Source organism: Stegodyphus dumicola, chromosome 1, assembly GCF_044657685.1.
Source record: "Stegodyphus dumicola isolate Sdum_Otavi_A_Nest chromosome 1, ASM4465768v1".
NCBI lineage: Eukaryota > Metazoa > Arthropoda > Arachnida > Araneae > Eresidae > Stegodyphus > Stegodyphus dumicola.
Genome location: NC_140768.1, coordinates 184,806,982 through 184,828,017, shown reverse-complemented (window position 1 = coordinate 184,828,017; position 21,036 = coordinate 184,806,982). Strand labels below are relative to the sequence as shown.

The following is a 21,036-nucleotide window of genomic DNA, read 5'->3' as shown; positions in this document are numbered from 1 at the left end:
GTTGGTCATCAGGATTTTATACCAAAGTCGCACAACGACTAGTTAAACTTGTCCTACGACCAAATTTACTATTAACATGTCTTTTCAAATTTCAATAATTTTCTGCGTCCATGCGAGCAAGACCTGCAGCAGAGTTTTATATACTGTAAGAGTTGAAATCACGATACTTAGCAAGATAATATTTATCGATCAGGACAAGATTTTTTTACATGCCCATAATTGAAAGTGCTCTGATGAGAATATCAACTTTTATTAGGGAAAGCATACACTCTGTATTAGGTTAAGTGCTATATATCCTAAAAATGTACTCTCAAATTCGTCAAAAAAGACCCAAACGCAGTAGAAACAGCACAGAAAAACATGTCAAAGTAACTTTCAAAGTCGAAAGGGAGAAAAAGAAAAGTTCAAAGTATTTATAGTCAAGGTAGCTTTGAGATACTTTGACAAAATGAATGTATATATATTCAGCAGCATATGTTTTAATGACACGGAAGATATGAGAAAAAGATAAAGGAAAATACACGAAGAGGTGGAGAATGTTTCAAAAACCGTGTTGTATGAGTGAATGCAATGAAGGAAAAAGAAGCATGATCGCGCATGTTTTCCGGTTATGCGAAAATGCATTAAAAGGATAAAGAAATTGTATTTAATTGGCATTGCACTCTAATTTAAAATGTTGCATAACAAAATCAATACGAATAAAAACGAGATAAGCAGATTTCGAGTAAACATAGAATAATTTCTACCAAAAGATACTACTGGATTACAAAACTTGTGGATATACTTCACACAATGATATACCAATTTAGGTCGAACGCCAAAACTAGGGTCATTTTCTGGAATATGTTTCTTCCCTAAGGAGGAAAATGAACCTATCATGAAAGTTGCCCTACGGTCTAGAAGAATAAACCTAAAAGTGAGATTTCCGAGAAGTATAAACAATGCACCTGCTAAAATGTTTTGAAACGTACCCTATGCTTCAAAAGTTGTACTACACAGTTTTTTCTTGATTTCTTTGGTCATTTTAATATTACACAATAAAATGAAACTATACTTTCGATTTATAAAATATGAATCATTAAGTTTTTTTTACAACAGTTAATACCATTAATATTTTTTACAACATTTAATTCAATAAAATATGAATCATTAAGTTTTTTTTACAACAGTTAATATCATTAATATTTTTTACAACAGTTAATTCAATAAAATATGAATCATTAAGTTTTTTTACAACATTTGTTAGACGACTTCGCTTTGCTATGAAAAAAAATCGCCTGCTTAGAAAATATTTTTTGAGTGCAACTATATTTTTTAAGGTATAATGACTAATAAAAACTTTCTACGGCTTTTCAAAATTAAATCATACCGCAAAGGATTATAATGCTATTGAAGAAATCGAAAGAACGTCTTAATAAAGTATTTGCTTGAGCCAATATCAATTTAAAAGTTTCGCCAAGTATCAGAGATTATGACTTTGCTCAAGATGATACAGAAAGTGCTACATATTTATAAATTTAATTCAATGAAGTTTTAAATATTTCAGGCTAGACTAACACTTAACGATAGGGCACGATAACATCCTATGGAAAATTTGATAAGCACGAGGCATGCCAACTAATGCAATACATTTCTAAATAACGAACTTTTTTTAAATGTCTACGATGACATAAAATGCTAATTTGCGTTCCTCGTAGATAACTTTACTCAGAACACGACTTAGCATACCCATGCCTTTAAAGAGTTAAAACATCTTGGGGTCAAAGGCAAAATTATTCAGGTGTCTGTTTTTTGCCACCAATTTAACGAGGGAAAAGAATGGCGAGGTATAATGAGATGATTTGAGGACCTTTCAAAGACTAGGCTCGCCCAGGTGGTAATTATTTCTATGGGACACGAAATTTGAGCAGTGAAAACAGTTAATACTTTCATCTACGGGTTAATGGAAGTACAATGTTATCTTATTGCATTAATGGATTCTGAGGATGAAAACCTTACCTCCTTGATCAAGGAAAGCTTTGAAGCTGTGATTCAAAGTATCCAGTATTTCAAACATCTTGCTCTCTACAAATAAATGTTTGCGAGAAGTTGGTCCTCTTGGATTATCATCCACCTATGGGTAAATTTCTTCAAACGCCAGATCAAACCTAGAGAAAGAAAATTGGATAGTGGCATCTTAATATGGAAAGTGTGTGAAAGGAATAAAACTTGCTCACAAAATAAAAAAGATATAGTAAAGTTGCATCATTTACGAAAAGTATGCAAATAAGACATTTATTTATTTTCATAATTTGCAATTCTTGATGCTTTAACTCTTTCTCATAAATCTGAATGCTTTACTTTATTGTATGGTACTCTGACGCTTTATACTTCTGATTATAAATGACCTGTCAATGGACAAGTGAATAAAATCTTTGAACATCGATAGTTTATTTCAGTCCTTGGGCGAGTGAACTGGCAACGTAAATGTTTCCTCATGAAATAAATATGAAAACTAGTAAGATTCTTTTAGGAAGCTGTAATCGCTTCACAAAATCACCACCTACTTATAGCATATTAACCTGCATAAGAGGGTTATTCTGAAAGTTTTTAGAATTGGTATTGAAACAAATAAATATACGGAAGCAGCTCGTACATTTGTTAAACGACTTTGCTTTGCTATGGAAAAAGTCGCTTGCTTGGAAAATATTTTTTGAGCGCAACTATATTTAAGGTATAAGTTATCGTCTGCTGTTCGACAATTTTTGTTTCATGAAAAATGACGCTTTTTTAAAGATACAATGGTCGAAGGGCTATGTTTGAGCTCCTTTCGAAGAAAATTATTCGCATATAATTATTAGAAAAAGTTGTGAAAGCCATGATTTTTCGTTATTTAAAGCGACAATAGATAATATTATCAATAAGAACGGAAAGAAAAACGACAAAGTTTGGCTTCAAGGAGAAAAATTGTTCAAACTACACATCCAAGGAGAAAACGGAATGTTTCGAATTTTGCAAAGGTAAATTTAATGTTAAAAGAAAATCTTCGAAATATTAAAATATTCTCGAAAATATTCTCTTAAAATATTCTCGAAAAGACGAAAAGGACAGTTGCATAATCATTAAAATGCTCAGTGGCAACTGTAAACAAAGTGATTAGCCGAGTTTGAATCTTAAAAGGGCTAAAAAAAGTAATGTGAAAAAAGGAATGTTCCTCACGACATATCGCCGAAAGTATAACACGCATCAAAATTCTTTATGAGAGACAAAAATGGAGAAATGTCACTGCATAAACGGATTTATGATTGTTGTTCGTTTTTCATATGACCAATAAAAATTTAAAAGAGTGCAGAAAATTGTTAAGGTCAACTCCACATATAATCAGGAACATATTTTATACCCAGTTTTCAAATATGAAAGACCTTCTCTTTAACCACAGCGCCATCAATCAGTAGAACTGCATCAAGACAAAGCAAGCAGCCGCACATCAAAATCCACTTTTAATTTCCTGGAAAATATTAAATAAGGGCATATCCTTCATTCGTATCCCTATTAAATCTGATGTATCATTTGCGGATTTTTGAGCTTTTTTTACTTTTAAAAAGCGGATTGTCCAGATGTCAACCTACAACCCTTCTTGAACTTTGGAAAGCTGTTAAAAAGGAATGGGATAAAATACCTCTTCCGCTATCAGAAAAGCTTTATTTATTGTCTTTGAATTTACAATGTAAAAAGATAGTAAAGAATAAGGGTTATCCATTGAAACCCTTAAAACACAAAAATGTTAAGTAAAATATTTCTGTAAATACAATGAAAGTCGTCTAGCAAGCGTGCGAACAGTTTTAGTAGTGATTCCTATCACATATACGCTTGAAGTCTCTCATGCTGAATACAAATTCTCATCCTTTCAAACTACATATAAAAATTTTTCGGAGTTTGGAATATTTGTCTACAGATTCTTTAAAGACACCGACAAAACTTTAAGGTGAATGAAATGAAAGCATTTTAAATAAGATTATTTATAAATGTATATAAATAACTATTGCTTTTATTCTGCAATTAGGAAAATATATTCTTAAAGGTATTAAACGTACGATTTACTGAAACTATTTTTTAGATAGATAACCAAGTAGTTTCTTCTGTCTCCCAATTCTTTTTCTAATAAGCATTAAATGATTTTGGTTTGGTTTATTTAATTACGGCAAAGCACACTAGGGCTATCTGCCTAAGAGGAGGCATGCCTTCGTGGAGGACATTCTAAGTACGCAGTACAATCCTTAGAATAGTTGACAGTTAAAAGACAACAATGGGCACCAGAGCTTTATTATGAATTCAACGAATATTAGCTTTCAATAGCTACTTTCTGGGAATATAGTGTTTTTACACTCATGAATTCTTAAGAACTAGTACTTTCGCAGATTTTAAGAAGTTACTAGTATTGCCGTATATATATATATATATATTAGGCGCACATGAAACTAGAGAAAATGATAACGGAGAATACTTCATTAAAGATGACATAATGAAGTTATGTCGGTCTTAAAATATTCTCCACCCAGTACCTCTTATATGTTTGTTATATTATGCATGTTTTTTAAATCTATATCTCTATATGGTTGCCAATATTGCTATAGGGCATATGAAAATTTCTGCAGGCTGTATCTTGAACCTCCACTGATACAGGTATATCTAATATCAAGATATTAGGTATATCTCAGGGCCTTATTTGTCAAGCTTCCGTCCCAGTTTCGAGGACGAATAAACCGAAGGGCGGGTCTCACTCCTCTTTCCCTACCATCAGCTTCTTGACTGGACTTTCAATTCGCTGTGTATTTTAAGTGCCTCCTTGCCGCACATTCATGCCTTCTCCAAGATTCGAGGCTCATCGGTATGGCAATCAGCATTACTAACCACCATACCGGCTGAGAGGCTATTCGTAGAAATACTGAAAAATAGAACTACCAATTCTTCTTTACTCTTAATTAAACTTCATGGTTCTGGAAAGAATAAGATAAGTTACATTATACACTGTAAACTACGAAAAAATTAGTTGAAGACAAAAATATTAAAAAACTTAAAAGGGCTGTTTTAAAGACAATAGTTTGCGTCAAACAAATGAGGAGAGAATTAATATAAGACGGCCCTGCTTGGCTTAAAAAATTTTATTTATTAGAAACTTTCTTTTGATAGAGTTTAAAAGCGTTCAGTGAAATTTGAAGCACTTCTTCAACTCAACGTATTGCCAATACTATTGTATTTTTCTAATTGCTGTTTCCGACGACCAATATTTGTTCTAAAAATAACATCGGCAATAAATGGGACAAGTCGCAGAAACTTATTTCTGTGATTACTTTTGATGATTAACGCATAGCGTACAGTTTTAATCTTTAAATTATATGCACAATGAAATTTAAACATGTTTATTAAAGATTTAAAAACTTAAGTTGCCTTTTATTACAAAATGAGCCGAATTTAGCTGCAGGCACAAAATGGTTAAGATACTTTTTCTCCTTATCCTTTCTTTCTTTCATTACGACAGAAATCAAAGCGTGTCTCACATTTAGACTTCTCACAAAAGACAAGGCTGCCTGTGGTGCGATTGACTCGTTATTATAACGGAAAAAATATTTCAGATGATTTTGTCTTTAAATGGTAAAATGATCTTTTTAATTAAACTATGCCATGATTTGCAGCCGGTTAAATTTATTCCAGAGGAGAATTTATTAAACTGTGTTCCATCCATAGGTTCTATGAAACTTAACATGCTTTTGTTTCATAACATTCAATAAAGTATAGTCTATGCAAATGTGACAGTCTGACACCGCGAGTTCTGACAGTGTCGTCGAGAGAACTTTTGTATTCTGCAGCAGCAGCGCTATGGAATCCCGCTGTCGGTGATTTCCCAACTAAATTCTCTCCTACACATGGTGATTCCCTTGTGTAAATTAACCACAGATCCAGAAATACAGGGGAATCCTCTAGTTTTAAAAATGTTGTAATATCCTTTATTCTTGAATATAAAAGGGGCTGCGAGTAGCCGGGTTAATAATCACGTGGTTGATGTATCTCATAAAATAAAAATTGACTGAATACTTGTTTTAAATTTTTGCCTATTGATAACTTTATTGGTTATTTAGCATCACAACACACATACTCTTCCACAAGAGCAAAAACAGCATTTACGGAACCAATTATTTTTCGATGACAAACATTTATTTTTCAGACAAACATAACAAACATTTTTCGATTACACAGATATCATGTAAAAAATGCATTCATGTGGGTACAGATGTGCCGCTTACCAAAATATCGCCAAAAACTGTTCTAGTAATTTCTGGAGGACGCTTAGACAGATACTTGCTGCAAAAAACTATCCCAAGTTAAAAGAATGCTCTTGATGAGGTCAAAGTTATCAACTTTCAAAATCTCGGCTACTAGATAATTGATTATTCAAAATACTATGCGAGAACATGGGAAGTATACATACACCTCTTCTTTCACACCCTAAAGTCGGATGATTATCCCGAGAAAAGTTACTAAGCCACATTTTTGAACTAAGGGACGAAGATAGGGGTTTATTTTTACAAAACACAATTTCGAACTGAGAGGTCGATTATTTAATAGAAATTGGATACTTAGAATTCCCTATTTAAGAGACACGTTTAGAAAGATCAATGAACATTTCGCTGAAATTGAAAGGGTTAACTTCAGGGTAAGCAAAGTATATGCATTTACTGCTGAAGAAAAAATTCTTGCTTTCAAGAAAAAGAATTTTAGACAACTTGTGTAACTTTCCCAGACGATTTGTCTATTTCTCTTTGCCAGCCATAAAAGGCTTTTCAGAAGAGGAAGGGGTTGAAATAGGGAAGTCATTCATTGAAGAATTATTAAGCACCCGATAAGTCCGAGTGAGTCCTTTAAATATTTTCTACACTAACATCAGATTAAGTATCAAAATAAACTGTGAATTAAAAATTCATTTTTATTGCCTATGCGCAACCTTCGACTATGTCAGGAGAAGAATACGAAATTTATTGAAATGACATCTGATACATAGTTACCAGAAAAATTAAAATTGATGCCATTAGTGAAATTCTTGGGCAGTTTAAAAGTGAATATCCTAACTTTCAATCAAAAAGGTCGTGTTGGCTATTCTACCATTTGCAATTGCATGATTCTAAACTATATATGTTCAAAAAAAAAAAACACCCCAACAGACTTGATACCGAGAACATGACAAACACAACTTTCATTCACGAAGTCTGATATTAAATATATCTGCGATATTAAAAAGCAGTGCCACTCATCTCATTAATATTTAAAAGTCCTGTTTGAATACGTAATTTCGTGTTAATTTTGAACTTGCTTTTTGAAACAAATAAATATTTGAAATAATTGTCTCTTTCGTTGCAAATATTCTGTTTATAGAATGTTGCATTAAAACCATACTATTGAAGCAAACCATGGGTTCAAATATGAAAAGTGGACATTAAAATGGATTCCACTTATCAAAAGTATCGAGGAACGCTGCTCTAGAATGTATGTCACAAGTTAAAATCAATTTCAATATATGACTTATGGTGCTGCCATCTATGGATAACCATACAAACTAAATACTGACAAATCTTCATAACATAACAAGGTACTGCCATGCATGAAAATGTACATTTCTGATTTTTATATGTAAAGAAAAGATTTTACCCTTAACTGAAAACGGTACTATTGCTCGATGATGTTAACAATAGTAATAAGAAGTTGATCTGGAGATTTTTTTCATTTGGAATGAACTAGGGCATTTCAACATAGCTCTTGCACATTATCCTAGACAATGAGAGGTGTGACATTCGTCACCTCAGTTCCGTTTAACAAACATCATCGTGTAATATGAAAACCAGTATCTTTCTGCCGCCTTCTTCAAACAAAAAATGATGTCATCGCATTATTTGTTCTTTTAGCACTAAAAAGCCAGCATTTGAGTTTTCAAGCCAGATAAAAGTTTACGAACCTTTATGACTGCTATTTTGAGACACGGATTTGAAAAAACTGAATTAATAATGCTTTGCAACTGATATTTAAAGCATATTAACTGTGATTTTATGTAACAAAGCTATGTGTTTACTTTCATTTTACTTTTACTACAATCACTTTCCAGCACTTTCAGCCATCAATAAATAGTATTTTTAAGGTTTGAATTAAGTGATTTCGTTCAGCTGAACAATTTTCCTGCATCAGATTGAACGATACATTTTATTCGTTATTTTATATAATCGTATTCGTTATTTGCGTCAGAGCTAACCAGAACACAGTTTTCATGCGACAGCCAAGCTGATATATTTTATATTAGGATATTACATTAAATTCTGTAAGGAAATTTTCCAATAGCACATCAAGAGAAAAGTTTAGGAAAGAAGCCTTAATTTTTAAACGCCTTTTAATTTATAAAGGGAAGGATAAAGGGAAGAAATAAATTTAACAAAAATTTATATTTGCTCAATTTTGTAGAATTTTCTCTTAGGTCGTATTCTGACGTCAGAGCATGGTCTAGTACGAAAGTATTTTAATCTATGAATTTTTCCGAGTAATTCTTCATAACAACGTCACCAGAAGCTATTTCACGAGTGAAATAGAAAACAGTTTATGAAACTAGATGCTGATTTAAGATCAAGAATTTCACGATCCAGAACTGTAGATTATAAACACAATGAAACCTACCTGGATGGCCATTTTTGAAATTTATTAGGATGTCTGAGAATAAACACTGATATTAAATATTACGTCTAAGAGAATCATGCAAAATAACAAATTCATTTCGAGCCTCATCAGTGGTTCTGTGCTTAAGACTTCGGAATTTTGGGACTTCGAACTAGGTTCGATGCCAGGCGAACAGCCTTAGCTGCATGCATCGAACAGCCTTAGCTGCATGCCTTAGCTGCATGCTTCTGTAAGGTGAAAATGACCCAAATTTCTCATAACAAATCCTTTTACAAAGGTATTCTCTTTATGCAGATAGCACTCGTGTGTTTTGTAATGTAAGTGACTTAACCAAACTCATCTGGAATCAGAGGATGTTTGGCTATTTAAATGTACTTTGCATACGCAAGAATTCACATAGCGAATAGGATTCCATTATGGTCTTTGAAATATGTATAATGTGAAATAGATTGAAATTGGTTTTAATTCAATCTCGCTGAAAGATACAAAAGAAAAACGTTTCAATGTGTGCACCATTAATTAGCATGACGGTTGTAATGACAGTTTCAGTCTGAACTCTGGCAAAAAGAGTCCTCGTAACTCTTAAAGTTGATTGTGAGATTATCTTCTTGAGATGGTAACAATTAATAGAAATTCTTTGCTTTTAAAACTCACTTTTATAGCTCGACAGAAAATGTCTACTGCGATAAGATTAAGATATTTCGCAATGAGAGATCTTGGGAGAGATCAGTTTCTGCTAATCCACAGTCCTGAAATTCAAAGGGTCAATTCATCGTGCCTCACATATGATTGCAATGTGGGTAAATGCTTTATTTTATTAAATGATCTCTTAATTAGAACCTTCCATTCCCATTTGTTTAATAACAGAACAAAATCTGAAGTATGTTCTATTACCCATTGATGTTGCTACTACATTTCAACAATGAAAAAAAGGATAAAAGTATTGTCACTTAACCAGACACTGACCTTAGAAAAATTTCGAATCTGGTCATATGCCACAAGCGTATCTTCAGAACCCCAAATTCGGCAGCTGTAACAATCTAGACAACAGTCTACATAGAACATGGTATCATCTATCATGAATCCAAGTTCTTATGTCCATAATATATTTGAACGACTGAACTAAAGCATTTTAAAATTCATTTCACGGAATCCCACCATTCATTCTTGGAGGCCCCGTATTTATATGTAAGCATATGGCTATGAAAAGTAAAGGTAAGACTGCATTGGATCTTTATACTCGAATTCCAGTTTAATATCTAAAACAGTTTTTAAGCTGAACACTTACGACAGGACAACTAATTTAAGAACTAATCTTCAATAACTCATAAGCCAGTAAAATACCTGCCTCTAAATGCCTAAAAAGGATTCTTGAAAACTTGTACATTAATAAGAACATTATCTAACATGATCAACATCTTTTATAACCTTTGTTATGTCGTCTTAGTTTTTCATTATATTTAAAATGAGCTATTCAAAACGGCAATGTCAAACAACTGGAAAAGCCTATATTATTGTACCCTAATTAAGTTTGCATTTATTAAACAAAGAAAAAAGTCGGCAGTTTTTCAATGACTCGCACAAAGTGTTTAAATTAAATATTTCTCATAAGTGAAACAAGTTATTTTCACAAGCAACGAAATATGCAGCAAACGAAACGTGATTTTAGGTGTTAAATCTTGGTAATTTGCGCCTGCATAGATATGCCTGCCTATTATTAGACTTGTGTGCCTGCATATCTGATATATATAACAGTGATATTTTGTGCCTTGTAATCTTCATGATTTGTGTCTGCATAGAAACGTACTGGGTGCGTTTTTATGCAAAAATTCCTCATTTAATGCCACTTAGTTTAGAGATTTGTTTCTTCAGACCGCATAACAAACATTAACTAAGGCATCGGTGTAAGGAATTTAATATAGCCTCTGTCCTAAAATGTATAATTTTTTAAAAGAATATCCTAAATATCCTAAACGTTTCCGATAAAATAGTAATATTCAGATTCTTCAAAATATCGAAGATTGGGCTAGAATAATAATTAGTTCTACATTACTTCAGATATGCATTGTCAATAAGGAAATTTTACTGTTAATAATAAAATAAGCATCATTACTGATCACCACCTCTCTAAACCGACTAAAATTACCTGGAACGGTGTGTGGGCATCTCGGAGAGGCATTGTTATATATTATTTGCTATAGGTATATTTGTCTTCGAAAGGTTTTGTCTATATCACATATATGCATATAAATAGACCGTTTGATTGCCAAGAATGGATTCAGCTAAAATTTCAGCCAACAACAAAAATCCGTTCGGAATTTGTACTACACAGAAGTTCTGAGTCAGTGAAGAATTACCCTAAGAACTATTTCAAAGTATTACCAGGGAATGAATTGTTGGACCACGGACTATTTTATTGCAACTTTATAGTCATGCTTTAGTTTTTAGAAGTCATTTCAAACTATGATAAAAACATCATAGCAAAAAGCGTTTAAGACCTGGTTGAAATCACACAATCAAAACTGGCTGATAAAGTAAAATGTGAGCGTTATACAAATTCAGCGAAATAGACAGACATGCTTTATTCCTATTTATTAATTGTAATTTACATATCAAAACTTATATATTTATTTATAATAGAACTTTGATGTGTAAATAGATATATGTCGCACTGTTATGCTACATTTTATTTCATTAGCCTTCAAAACTGTTCTGGAAAACCCTAGAGTTCCCACAAATTCTCCAGGATTTATGAGAAAATGAAATTCAAAAAAGTTTAATACCTTAGCGATTATGAAGCTAAACATTTAAATTTGTTCATTGGGTATTATCGCTTAAAATAGAGAGTAGATCAGGTTTTAAAAATACACTTAACTAAGCATAAATGTTGTAACTCTTGACTACAACAAAACAGAATAATTCATCAAACTGTTAGCATGCCTGTTCATGCAATTTGCACAAAATATTTTCATTCCTATGTAACAAAAAAACTCAATGAGAATGCATTTACAGGCAATGTAAATAAAAGCCAGCCTGATATTAATCTGTACTAGATAAAACTCGAGAGCACATCCTAGTCATTAAATTTACATAACGTAAGAGTATTGGTTATTAATAAATAGTTATAACTACTAAGCTTATGAAACTTGTTGTGTAAGAAAATTATAATGAAATGTGTTTCATTTTCCCCGTAAAGTGTAAGCAATACTGCTTTATCTTCCAAGCCTTTTTCAATATTTACTCTTTTGTTGATAAGATACCACACACAACAAAATTTAATAGTTTCCTGGATGACACAGTTTAAAGGACACTACAGTATTTATCTGCTTAACCAAGTTTGATATAAATCTAGAATGGAGTAACAACACTTAAAATGCACGCGTTTGATGTTTTTCGGAAATTCATTTTTTAAGTCATCTGATAAAATGGCAGGCAAAATAGCGAAGCGTATACTATTTCTTTCGTGTCTGACTATTACAGATTATTTACATTCGCTATTACATCATTATTTATATTCAAAGTCGTGAATAAATCGTGGAAAGGTGGCATTTACGTGTTTTTAAGGCATATCTCAAATACAAGGAAATGTAAATCAAGGCCTCGGTTATATTAAAATTTTTAAAATTATTTCTGAAATTGAATGCTGGTCGATGGAGATCAAGAAAAAGCAACTTTTCCTGCATGCTGACGCATGGAAAAGAATTTTGATTTAGTAAAGTACCAGGATGCTTAACTTTGCTAAAATGCGTCAATACTTTACCTGCACTAAAAAAATAACATGATATGATCTCATTTAATTAATGCGTATTGTAGGACAGATCATTTTACGCTTTAGAAAAAACAAATATAACGAAATTTGTTTTGTAATTTAATTGCAAGGTTTTAAAAATATTTTAAATTTCTTATATACAGTACAACTCTAATTATCTGAACGACGACTATCCGAATCGCTTTCAGAATTTAGGAAAATATTAAGAGTATGGCCACATGCAACTTCTCATTGTCAAGCGGATGAGCAACTTGTCTGCCCGAAAACGGATGAAGAAAGTCAAACATCTTACTTTGACCTGAGATGTTCAGCAAGCAATGACTCAGTACTTGCAAGTACTCTGCAATATGTTGTATAACATGTATGTTAAAGTGTTGCTTTTTCATTTGAATTAAAACCACTTTCTTTAAATTTTTTCCCCTCCCATTTTCAACACACAGTAATTAAAGTGTAAGTAGACCCTTTCTTCGGAAAAAATCCAATTATCCGAAATTTGATTATCCGAATGGGGTCCGGTCCCAATTGATTCGGATAATTGGAGTTCTACTGTATTAGTTTGCTTTAGATTAGTATGGCTATGTGATAATGTAAAATTTTAGGGAGATTAAGAACCTGAAAAAGAGCAGATGAAGCTGGATATCATGTGATTATTTTTAATTTAAATATATATATATATTTTGAATAACTAACTTCACAGATGGATGCTTCTTGTTTGTTTGTTTGTGTAATTAGGGCAAAGCCTCGAGGGCTATCTGCCTAAGGGGAGGGATGCCTTCGTGGAGGACTTTCTAAGAGAAACTGGCTCGTATACACATTACACATGGGGAAAACCACGAAAACGCCCATGCAGCCAGCCCGTTCGCGGGATTCGAACCTCGGACCGAACTACCAGTGTTCAGCGACTTTACCGCTCGGCCGCTGGTGGGCCTCACAGATGGATGCATCCGATGCTTAATAAATTTACAGGTATGTTTTCACATATGCAGCTCTGCAACTAGAGAGAAAGAGCAGCAGCAGCAGATTGCATCATAGGTTGTTAGAAGCAAGTGTTGGAAGAACGTAGATTGCAAAATATAAGAAAAGTGAAGTTACGGTTTTGGTTTTTAAAACCCATTGGTTGAAAAAAAGGGGCTATTAGCCTCGAAATGGAATTTGCGTTGGTTTATTATAAACGGCGCCTCACTTTTCAAATTAAATGCCAGCAAATATTATCTCGTCCTCAATTATTTTTAAAGAAATAAAATAATGAATTGCATGCATGTTCGTGTTTTAAAAAACCGAAGGTACCTAGACCCATCGAATTTTGAATAACGTAGTCCTTCCCTTCAAACCTATGTACTTGGAAGCCCGGACTTTGACTCTAGATTTTTATTTTCACATTTTATACATTTTTCATACTTGTTTTAGTTATTTCATATTTTATAAAACTTTATCAATTTTTGATTAACAATCGCAATGATTTGAAAGCAAACAGCGGCAACACTGTTCAAAATAAAACATTTTTATCTCCAGCGTGCAAGACTGTTGCCATTCGGAAAAATATATTTGTCAGTTATAATTAACAAACTCGGCTCTATGAAAGAAATGTGTTTCCGCACCTTAAAATGTACTTTTATCTTCCATGCGCTAGCGTGTTTTCTTTCAGTAAAATCCAAGATACTTTCAACTTTAATGTGAAACATGAGTGAGTAGTAAAATAAAGCAATAAACACGGTTCCTAAGAATTTGTTTCCTGCTTTTTAATGTGATTAAATAAACACGTATTAAAATCATGAGATGTGTAATTAGAAATACTCATCACTTTTGTGAAGCTTATTAATAATATCATTATATGCTTTTTTTTCTTTATGATAACTTTACATGCCTAATGTTTAAAGAAATATAGCGAATATAAAAATATATGTGGCAACCTCTAACAATGTCGGAAATTCTAGAGATACGCTGTTTTAAAATATTTTTGGATTTTGCTGTTGAATTGTATGTAGCGTAAATGCAAAGAACGTGATATTCAATGAAATTAGCAGATAAAAAGATAATAAAAAGAAAGATTTTTCGCTAACCATCTTACTAATAAACAATATTTATATGGTAAACTAAAACACAGAAAAATATATGCCAGCATTTAACACTTTATCAGGAATTCTAAACATATACTGCTATGTAGATTTTAAAAATTGCGATTTTGTTTTTGGAGCTGTATGGGGCGTAAATGTGAAGAAAAAAAAGTGGTGTATGGTGTATTTAATTATGGCAAAGCACACTAGGGATATCTGCCTAAAGGGAGGGATGCCTTCGTGGAGGACTTTCTAAGGGAAACTGGCTCGTGTACACGTTACACATGGGGAAAGCCACGAAAGCGCCCATGCAGCCAACCCGTTCGCGGGACTCGAACCTCGGACCGAACTACCAGTGTTCAGCGACTTTACCGCTCGGCCGCTGGTGGGCCCGAAAAAGAAAAAAAAAAGATGCTTAATAATAAAACGGAAAAGAAAGCTTTAGCAGGATGGAGTGCAAGGGCAAACAAGTATTCTGTGAACTTAGCGAGAACGTAAAAAACCTTAATAAACCTTTTCGGGAACCATTAATATCTGAAGCCTTTCAGATTTGTTTCATATATTCTTTATTTTACAGCTATATATGCATTAATGCTATTAGTTTTTAAGTACACTACTTTTAGCTGGCTGCAGAAAAAGACTCATGGGCCGCATGTGGCTAGTTGACCACCAGTAGTTTACAGAAAATGAGGCGATGAGTAAAGCATAGGTAAAAACTGAGCGTGCTGAATTTAACAAAATCCAAATATGAAACGTAGTGGTTTTTTGTTTCGACATCAGATTTCGTGTGCGTTTGCGCTGGGTGGTTTACAAATGATCGAAGAAAGCTCGACTATATCTCAGTATGTGACACAAATTGAACGCAAACAGGAAGTCAGTCATAAAAAGCTGAAAAAAAAAAACAATTTGAATGCAAAACAGGAAAATAATTTAACTGTTCATTTTAAAGCACGTGGGAAATTGTTTATTCATCGTAGCAAAGTACTTAAAAGCATGCCTGCATACAAGCACGCAAAAGAAAACTAAGACGACTGGAAGGCATATTACGGCTTTTAAATGACTGTAGGAAGAATTATGGTGTTTAAATGACTCTGGGAAGGAAAGTAATTCATTAACTAAATATTCAATTTCCTTCAATTCAAGGAAGTATCACCGTAAGTATTTAATCCAGGTATGCCAGGAAATGTCTAAAATTATGTACTAATGTCATAAAACGCAAGAAAATGTTTTCAATTGAAATTCTAAGAAAACTAAAACATTCTCTATCGAGGCACATAATACTACCAATGTTCATAATTATCTATTAGGTATATTATAAATTAATTGTGCTTTAATTTTTAAATATAACTGAAATTAAAAATCGAAATTATTAAAAAGTGCAATTATTGCTTTTAACTTGCATAATTTGCAAGAACGATCATGCGGAATAGCAACTTGTAGATATGGTCTTACCCATATCTACAAGTTGGGAAAACCCAAAAGGATTGATATAGTTCATTTGATTATGGCAAAGTACTCGAGGTTTATTAGTCTCGCCACATGAAAAATACATATTTTGTGCTATATCAACATTTGTTATGCCGTGGGGCTAGTACGGTATAGTATGGCCTAGTATGATATATAATACAATGCAGCAACTCAAAATTTGGAAAGACTATCCTAAAGCTATCTCTAGCTTCAGGGGGGGGGGACTTCGATGTTAGGTCTCAAACAATGAATTAGGACATTAGGTGGAATGCCCCCGATAGCATTTATTACTCCATTTAGGTCTGCCTCACAGTGGACCTAGAAAGTGGGTGCCATGACACTCACTTTCGGGGTCCACAAAATTGTAATTGTGGTTGACAGTAAAGTGTTAAAAACCGGCATCTTGCAGTTCATCCAACTTTTATGATTTCCAGCAGTCAGTATAAATAATGCTTCCTTCTGAGATATTTTCCTGTATATAAGGTTTTCACCGATCAATCTGGAACAGCGACTAAGAAACATTCATACGATTCTCTGCATAATCCTCCGAAAACCCAATGTGAACAACACAAAATAGCACGCCCAACGTTATTCTTTCGTTTACTAAAGGCTTTTCGCCTAGTTCAATAATTTTTCCACATCCGCAGATTTTTAACTTAGGCCGAGCAATTAAAGCTGCGGCACACACCTCACGCATGTAACTGTTCCAGTCTACAACTGTATTGTGGTTCACCTTCAGCTGGAGTTTACAAAATTCGATAGATGTTGTTTCTTGACACCAAAAATAGATGAACCTAACGACTACACGGAAGGAGATTTTCGATCAGTTTTTTACTTCTTAATCCTATCTTCTCATTTCCTATTTCCTTCCTGCCCTGCCATTTCGCTACCGAGTTATCGCTAAAGCAAGCATAATTTCATCTGGTTGTTGTTCAAACAGAACATTCTATCATGAATGATGCCTTTTCTTAGAAAAATTTCTTTTGCAGAGTTTTCGTCACTGGGCAATTTCCAAATTGTTAAATCCATAATGTTATCAAGAAAGAATTAAAAAATTAAACTAGCATTTCAGCGGCGACTTAGAAATATAGAACTATCCAAACTTACTCAATTTGAAATCGGTGCATTCGCTAGATTTGGCGCGCTGTTAAATGGTCTCGTTTGCTAGATTTGGTGCTTTTGGGCATACATTTTCGCTGCAATTTTTTTTTTACGGTCCCCAAAATGGAATTGTAGCCAAATTTCTATTATAATAAATTTAAACTGCATAATAACTATTCGAAACATTTCAAGTATAATGACTAAATGCAATACAAAACGAGAACGAACGGCTATCATTGGGGACTAAATCAATTACGCTATTTAGTGACAGGGATAAGATTGAAATGCAAACATAAATAACTAAAAGTCGACTATTAACCTTTTGAACTGAGTTAACTTGAGTACACCAAACTAAATTATTTCCGTGCGCCGAGTAAATATGTTCAATAATGTTTTTTCAGATGTGAATACAACAGAATACATCCGCTACAATTTTCAGTTAAAATAAAGGTGTTAAAGGTTTTGAGTTAAATAATAAAACGGCGGAAAAAATAATAACACTTTCTGAATTTTTATTGGTACATTAAGGGGTTAGGTTCCTGATACTCTTTTTAAAAGAACCACCAACAGTTTCAAATACTTTTTAAGTCTTCCGCAACAATTTAGTCTTAAAGATGTTCAAATTTCGGTGTTTATGCTCTCATAAAGAATGATAAGTTTTATGAGGTGCCTGCTTTAGGTATGTGAAGGTTTCACTGTATTTTAAAATCGGCAAAAATTGTTGCCTCACTCAGTTGTTGATCAATCATAGGAAACTGACAAAAATCCCCTTACCATAATTTGCACTTCTGGGAGTTCGAATGGTAAGTCTGCTGTAGTTCGACGGGGGTTAAAATAAGGTGAAGGGCTGATTACATTGGAATATTCGATGCTTTCCACAATTAATATGAGCCAGTTTTCCTTAGAACATTCTCCACTAAGGCACTCCTTACTGTGAGACTTCAAAACTTGTAATGTCGTACTGCTTCTAAATGAATCCATAGCTTCTTTAAGCGCAAAATATTGTGTCGATTCGTCAATCGGCGATTGCATTACAAAACCCCGAAATTATTTGCAAAATGTTAAAAATGAATTTTTAAAAACAAATATGGTTGATCTTTGGATTATGGTAACTTGGCGATTTTTTGGCGAAAATTTGGCGACCAACTCTGCTACAGCAACCCTCTATTTTTTTTTTCGCCGCCATTTTGTCTTCACGAAGTAAAGACATATTTCTTTTCTTTTTATTTACTCAACACTTTTTCCAGCAATCTCCTAGCCGAATTACACTTATGCTAAAAATTTTATGGAACAAAACTTCTTAATCATGACAAATATTAACTGCAAAATTGGGAAAAGTGCAGAATCGCAAACTCCTTGCCGCGTTTTTCAAAATCGCACATATACAGTAACCATGTACACGTCGACTTATTTTTACTTAAAGAAACATCCTAGAATTGCACAACAATGGCATTGCGCACACTTTATCCATATAAACTGCTATTTTCTCATAAATTACAAAAATTTGCACGAAAACGCAGGAAAATTTTGTGAATCTTTAAACTCGGTAAAAAGCACATATATGAAATTACCTGATCGTGAAAACGTATATACCCTATCCAAGGATAAACATTTCCACGTATAATATAAATAAAATATCCAAAAACTTTTACCTCTAAATTATCTATTATAAACGTCACCAACAAATTCATAACAAAACATTAAAAATGGTTACAAATACTTACTGTCAAATATTTAAATTATTTCCATGCACGTTTACATCCACTCAAACGTATACCAAATTGCTACAAACATATAATTCACAAAACTATCATTTAATTAAAATATAATTAAACCATGTACACATCGACTTATTTTTACTTAAAAAAACATCCCAGAATTGCACAAAAATGGCATTGCGCACACTTTTCACTATATCCATGTACACTGCTTTTTTCTCATAAATTAGAAAAATTTCACGAAAATGCAGGAAAATACTCAACGTATTCTACTCAAACGTATTCCAAAATACTACAAACATATAACTCACAAAATCACGATCATTAAATTAAAATATAATTAAATTAAAAAACACTACTTAAAATATAAATAAGCACATACATTAAATTAATAAAAATTAGATTACAATCCTAATTACTTTAAACTAAATCATTGCTAATAACAATTTTCCATAATAGCATATTAATTTATTTACTCCTTACATTTAGAACAATGCATAAAAATAATATCCTCAAATGATTAAAAATACTAACTTACCTAATCTTCTTCAGAATCTTCATTACGTGGCACGCACACTTCCCTACAGAAAGAGTTCCAATCGGTTGCAGTACTACTGCTAATTTCTTTCACTTTACATAGCGCCATGCAATCCGAAAATTAATCAACACTATTTCACACAACACACAATGAAGCTTAATACAAAATAATATATTACTACCGATATTTTTCCAAATTTTTACCCCCTTTTCCGATTAAAGAACTGTAATTCGTCCATTAATATCACATGACATATCTCATGATCTCTCATTTCCCTCATACAAAATAATGCGTAATCGGAACTGAGTACTTCTCACATTCTTACCAAAGTCCTAGGTAGTAACCTTTATCGCCTCCAAAATGTCGCCAAACTACCTGTTACCATATTCCAAAGATCAGCCACAAAGGTTTCTAAGAACGATATAAAACACAAAATAAATCATCTTGTAACAATTTTGATAGAAAAAATGTCCAAGTAAAGATAAAACGACATCCAGGTACAATCAGACTTAGAAACAAGCACTAAAAGCATAACATAAGCCCGTTGAAAACTATCTTTCTATGGAGATGTCCCTATCACTTTGGATAGAATATTTTTAAAATTTCGCTTCGGCTGACTTTTTTTTGAAGTACATCAGACAGAAAATATGATCAGCTGTGACCGGCGTACTTTATATCAAAATGTAACAAAGAAAACAAAATAATATAACGGGATAATTATAAGCCCAAATGTGTTTGCAGTAACATTTGAGCATTATTGATTGAGAGCTCAAAGGCATCAGCAGCCTTAAATGACAGACTGCGTTTAGTTAAACGGCCAATCATCCCAGCAGGATATGAAGTTCTTAAGTAGCTCTTAAGCAGTAGGTTCTAACAGCAACCAAAGATTTAACAATACAGCATTTATTAATATATTCTCCCCCCCTCGTAGTTTAGTATTTTCTGTTTGTGATTTAAAAAGCTTCCAATTTATTTAAGCAACTCTAACCCTTAAATGCATGACTTATTTTTTAAATTTAAGTCAAAAATACATTAGAATTGATATTAAATAAAATAAAAAAATACTAAAAAAAATTTAAATTGAGTGCAATTTTTGAAAACATGTTATTGTTGCCAAATGGTTACATTATACAAGCAAATGATAGACAAGTATAATAACAATTTTATGTAATAATACTGTTGCGTGCGTACGGGTTCGTTATGAAATGAATGCACAAGTCCGATGAAAAATGAACAAAAATTTATTATTATCGCAACAAAAATGCTTAAATTTTCTCAAATTATCATGCAGTATTACAATATCTCACAGTAGTTATCTTTTAACTACTCAAATGTCCAATAGAACGTAATTCAAAACAGCTAAAGAACGCTAATCCGCGAATTCGCTACAATCAACAAGAGCAGTTTTCTAAACAACAAACTAAGCAACTACAACAAACTGAGATGTTTTCCTCCTTTTATAAGATTTTAAAAATCAAGCGCTAGAATTTTCCAGTACTTTCTCGTAATCAAAAAGAGATATTTATTTATTTAATGCACGCGCTCTTGTATTTTCAATTTTCCGGCCTAGCTTTCTTTTAATATTCGTCACGCGCTGCACTGCGCGAGAAATAAAACCATTTAATTTATAATTGGACTAACATTAGCTTTTTAAATACCAAATTCGTAACACTGCCCCCTTCCCAAGGACTGCACGTC

At 32.9% G+C, this 21,036-nt stretch overlaps 1 protein-coding gene across 1 annotated transcript in view; it reads right to left on the bottom strand.

Annotated features, from left to right (window-relative positions):
• LOC118181832 (very long chain fatty acid elongase 7-like) overlaps window positions 1-21,036 on the bottom strand; it is a 54,055-nt gene that overhangs the window by 21,314 nt on the left and 11,705 nt on the right. The window contains exon 2 of the mRNA XM_035351036.2: window positions 1,999-2,147. Coding sequence (XP_035206927.1) covers window positions 1,999-2,056 — 58 coding nt within the window. The 5' untranslated portion in view covers window positions 2,057-2,147. The remainder of the gene's footprint in view (window positions 1-1,998; window positions 2,148-21,036) is intronic.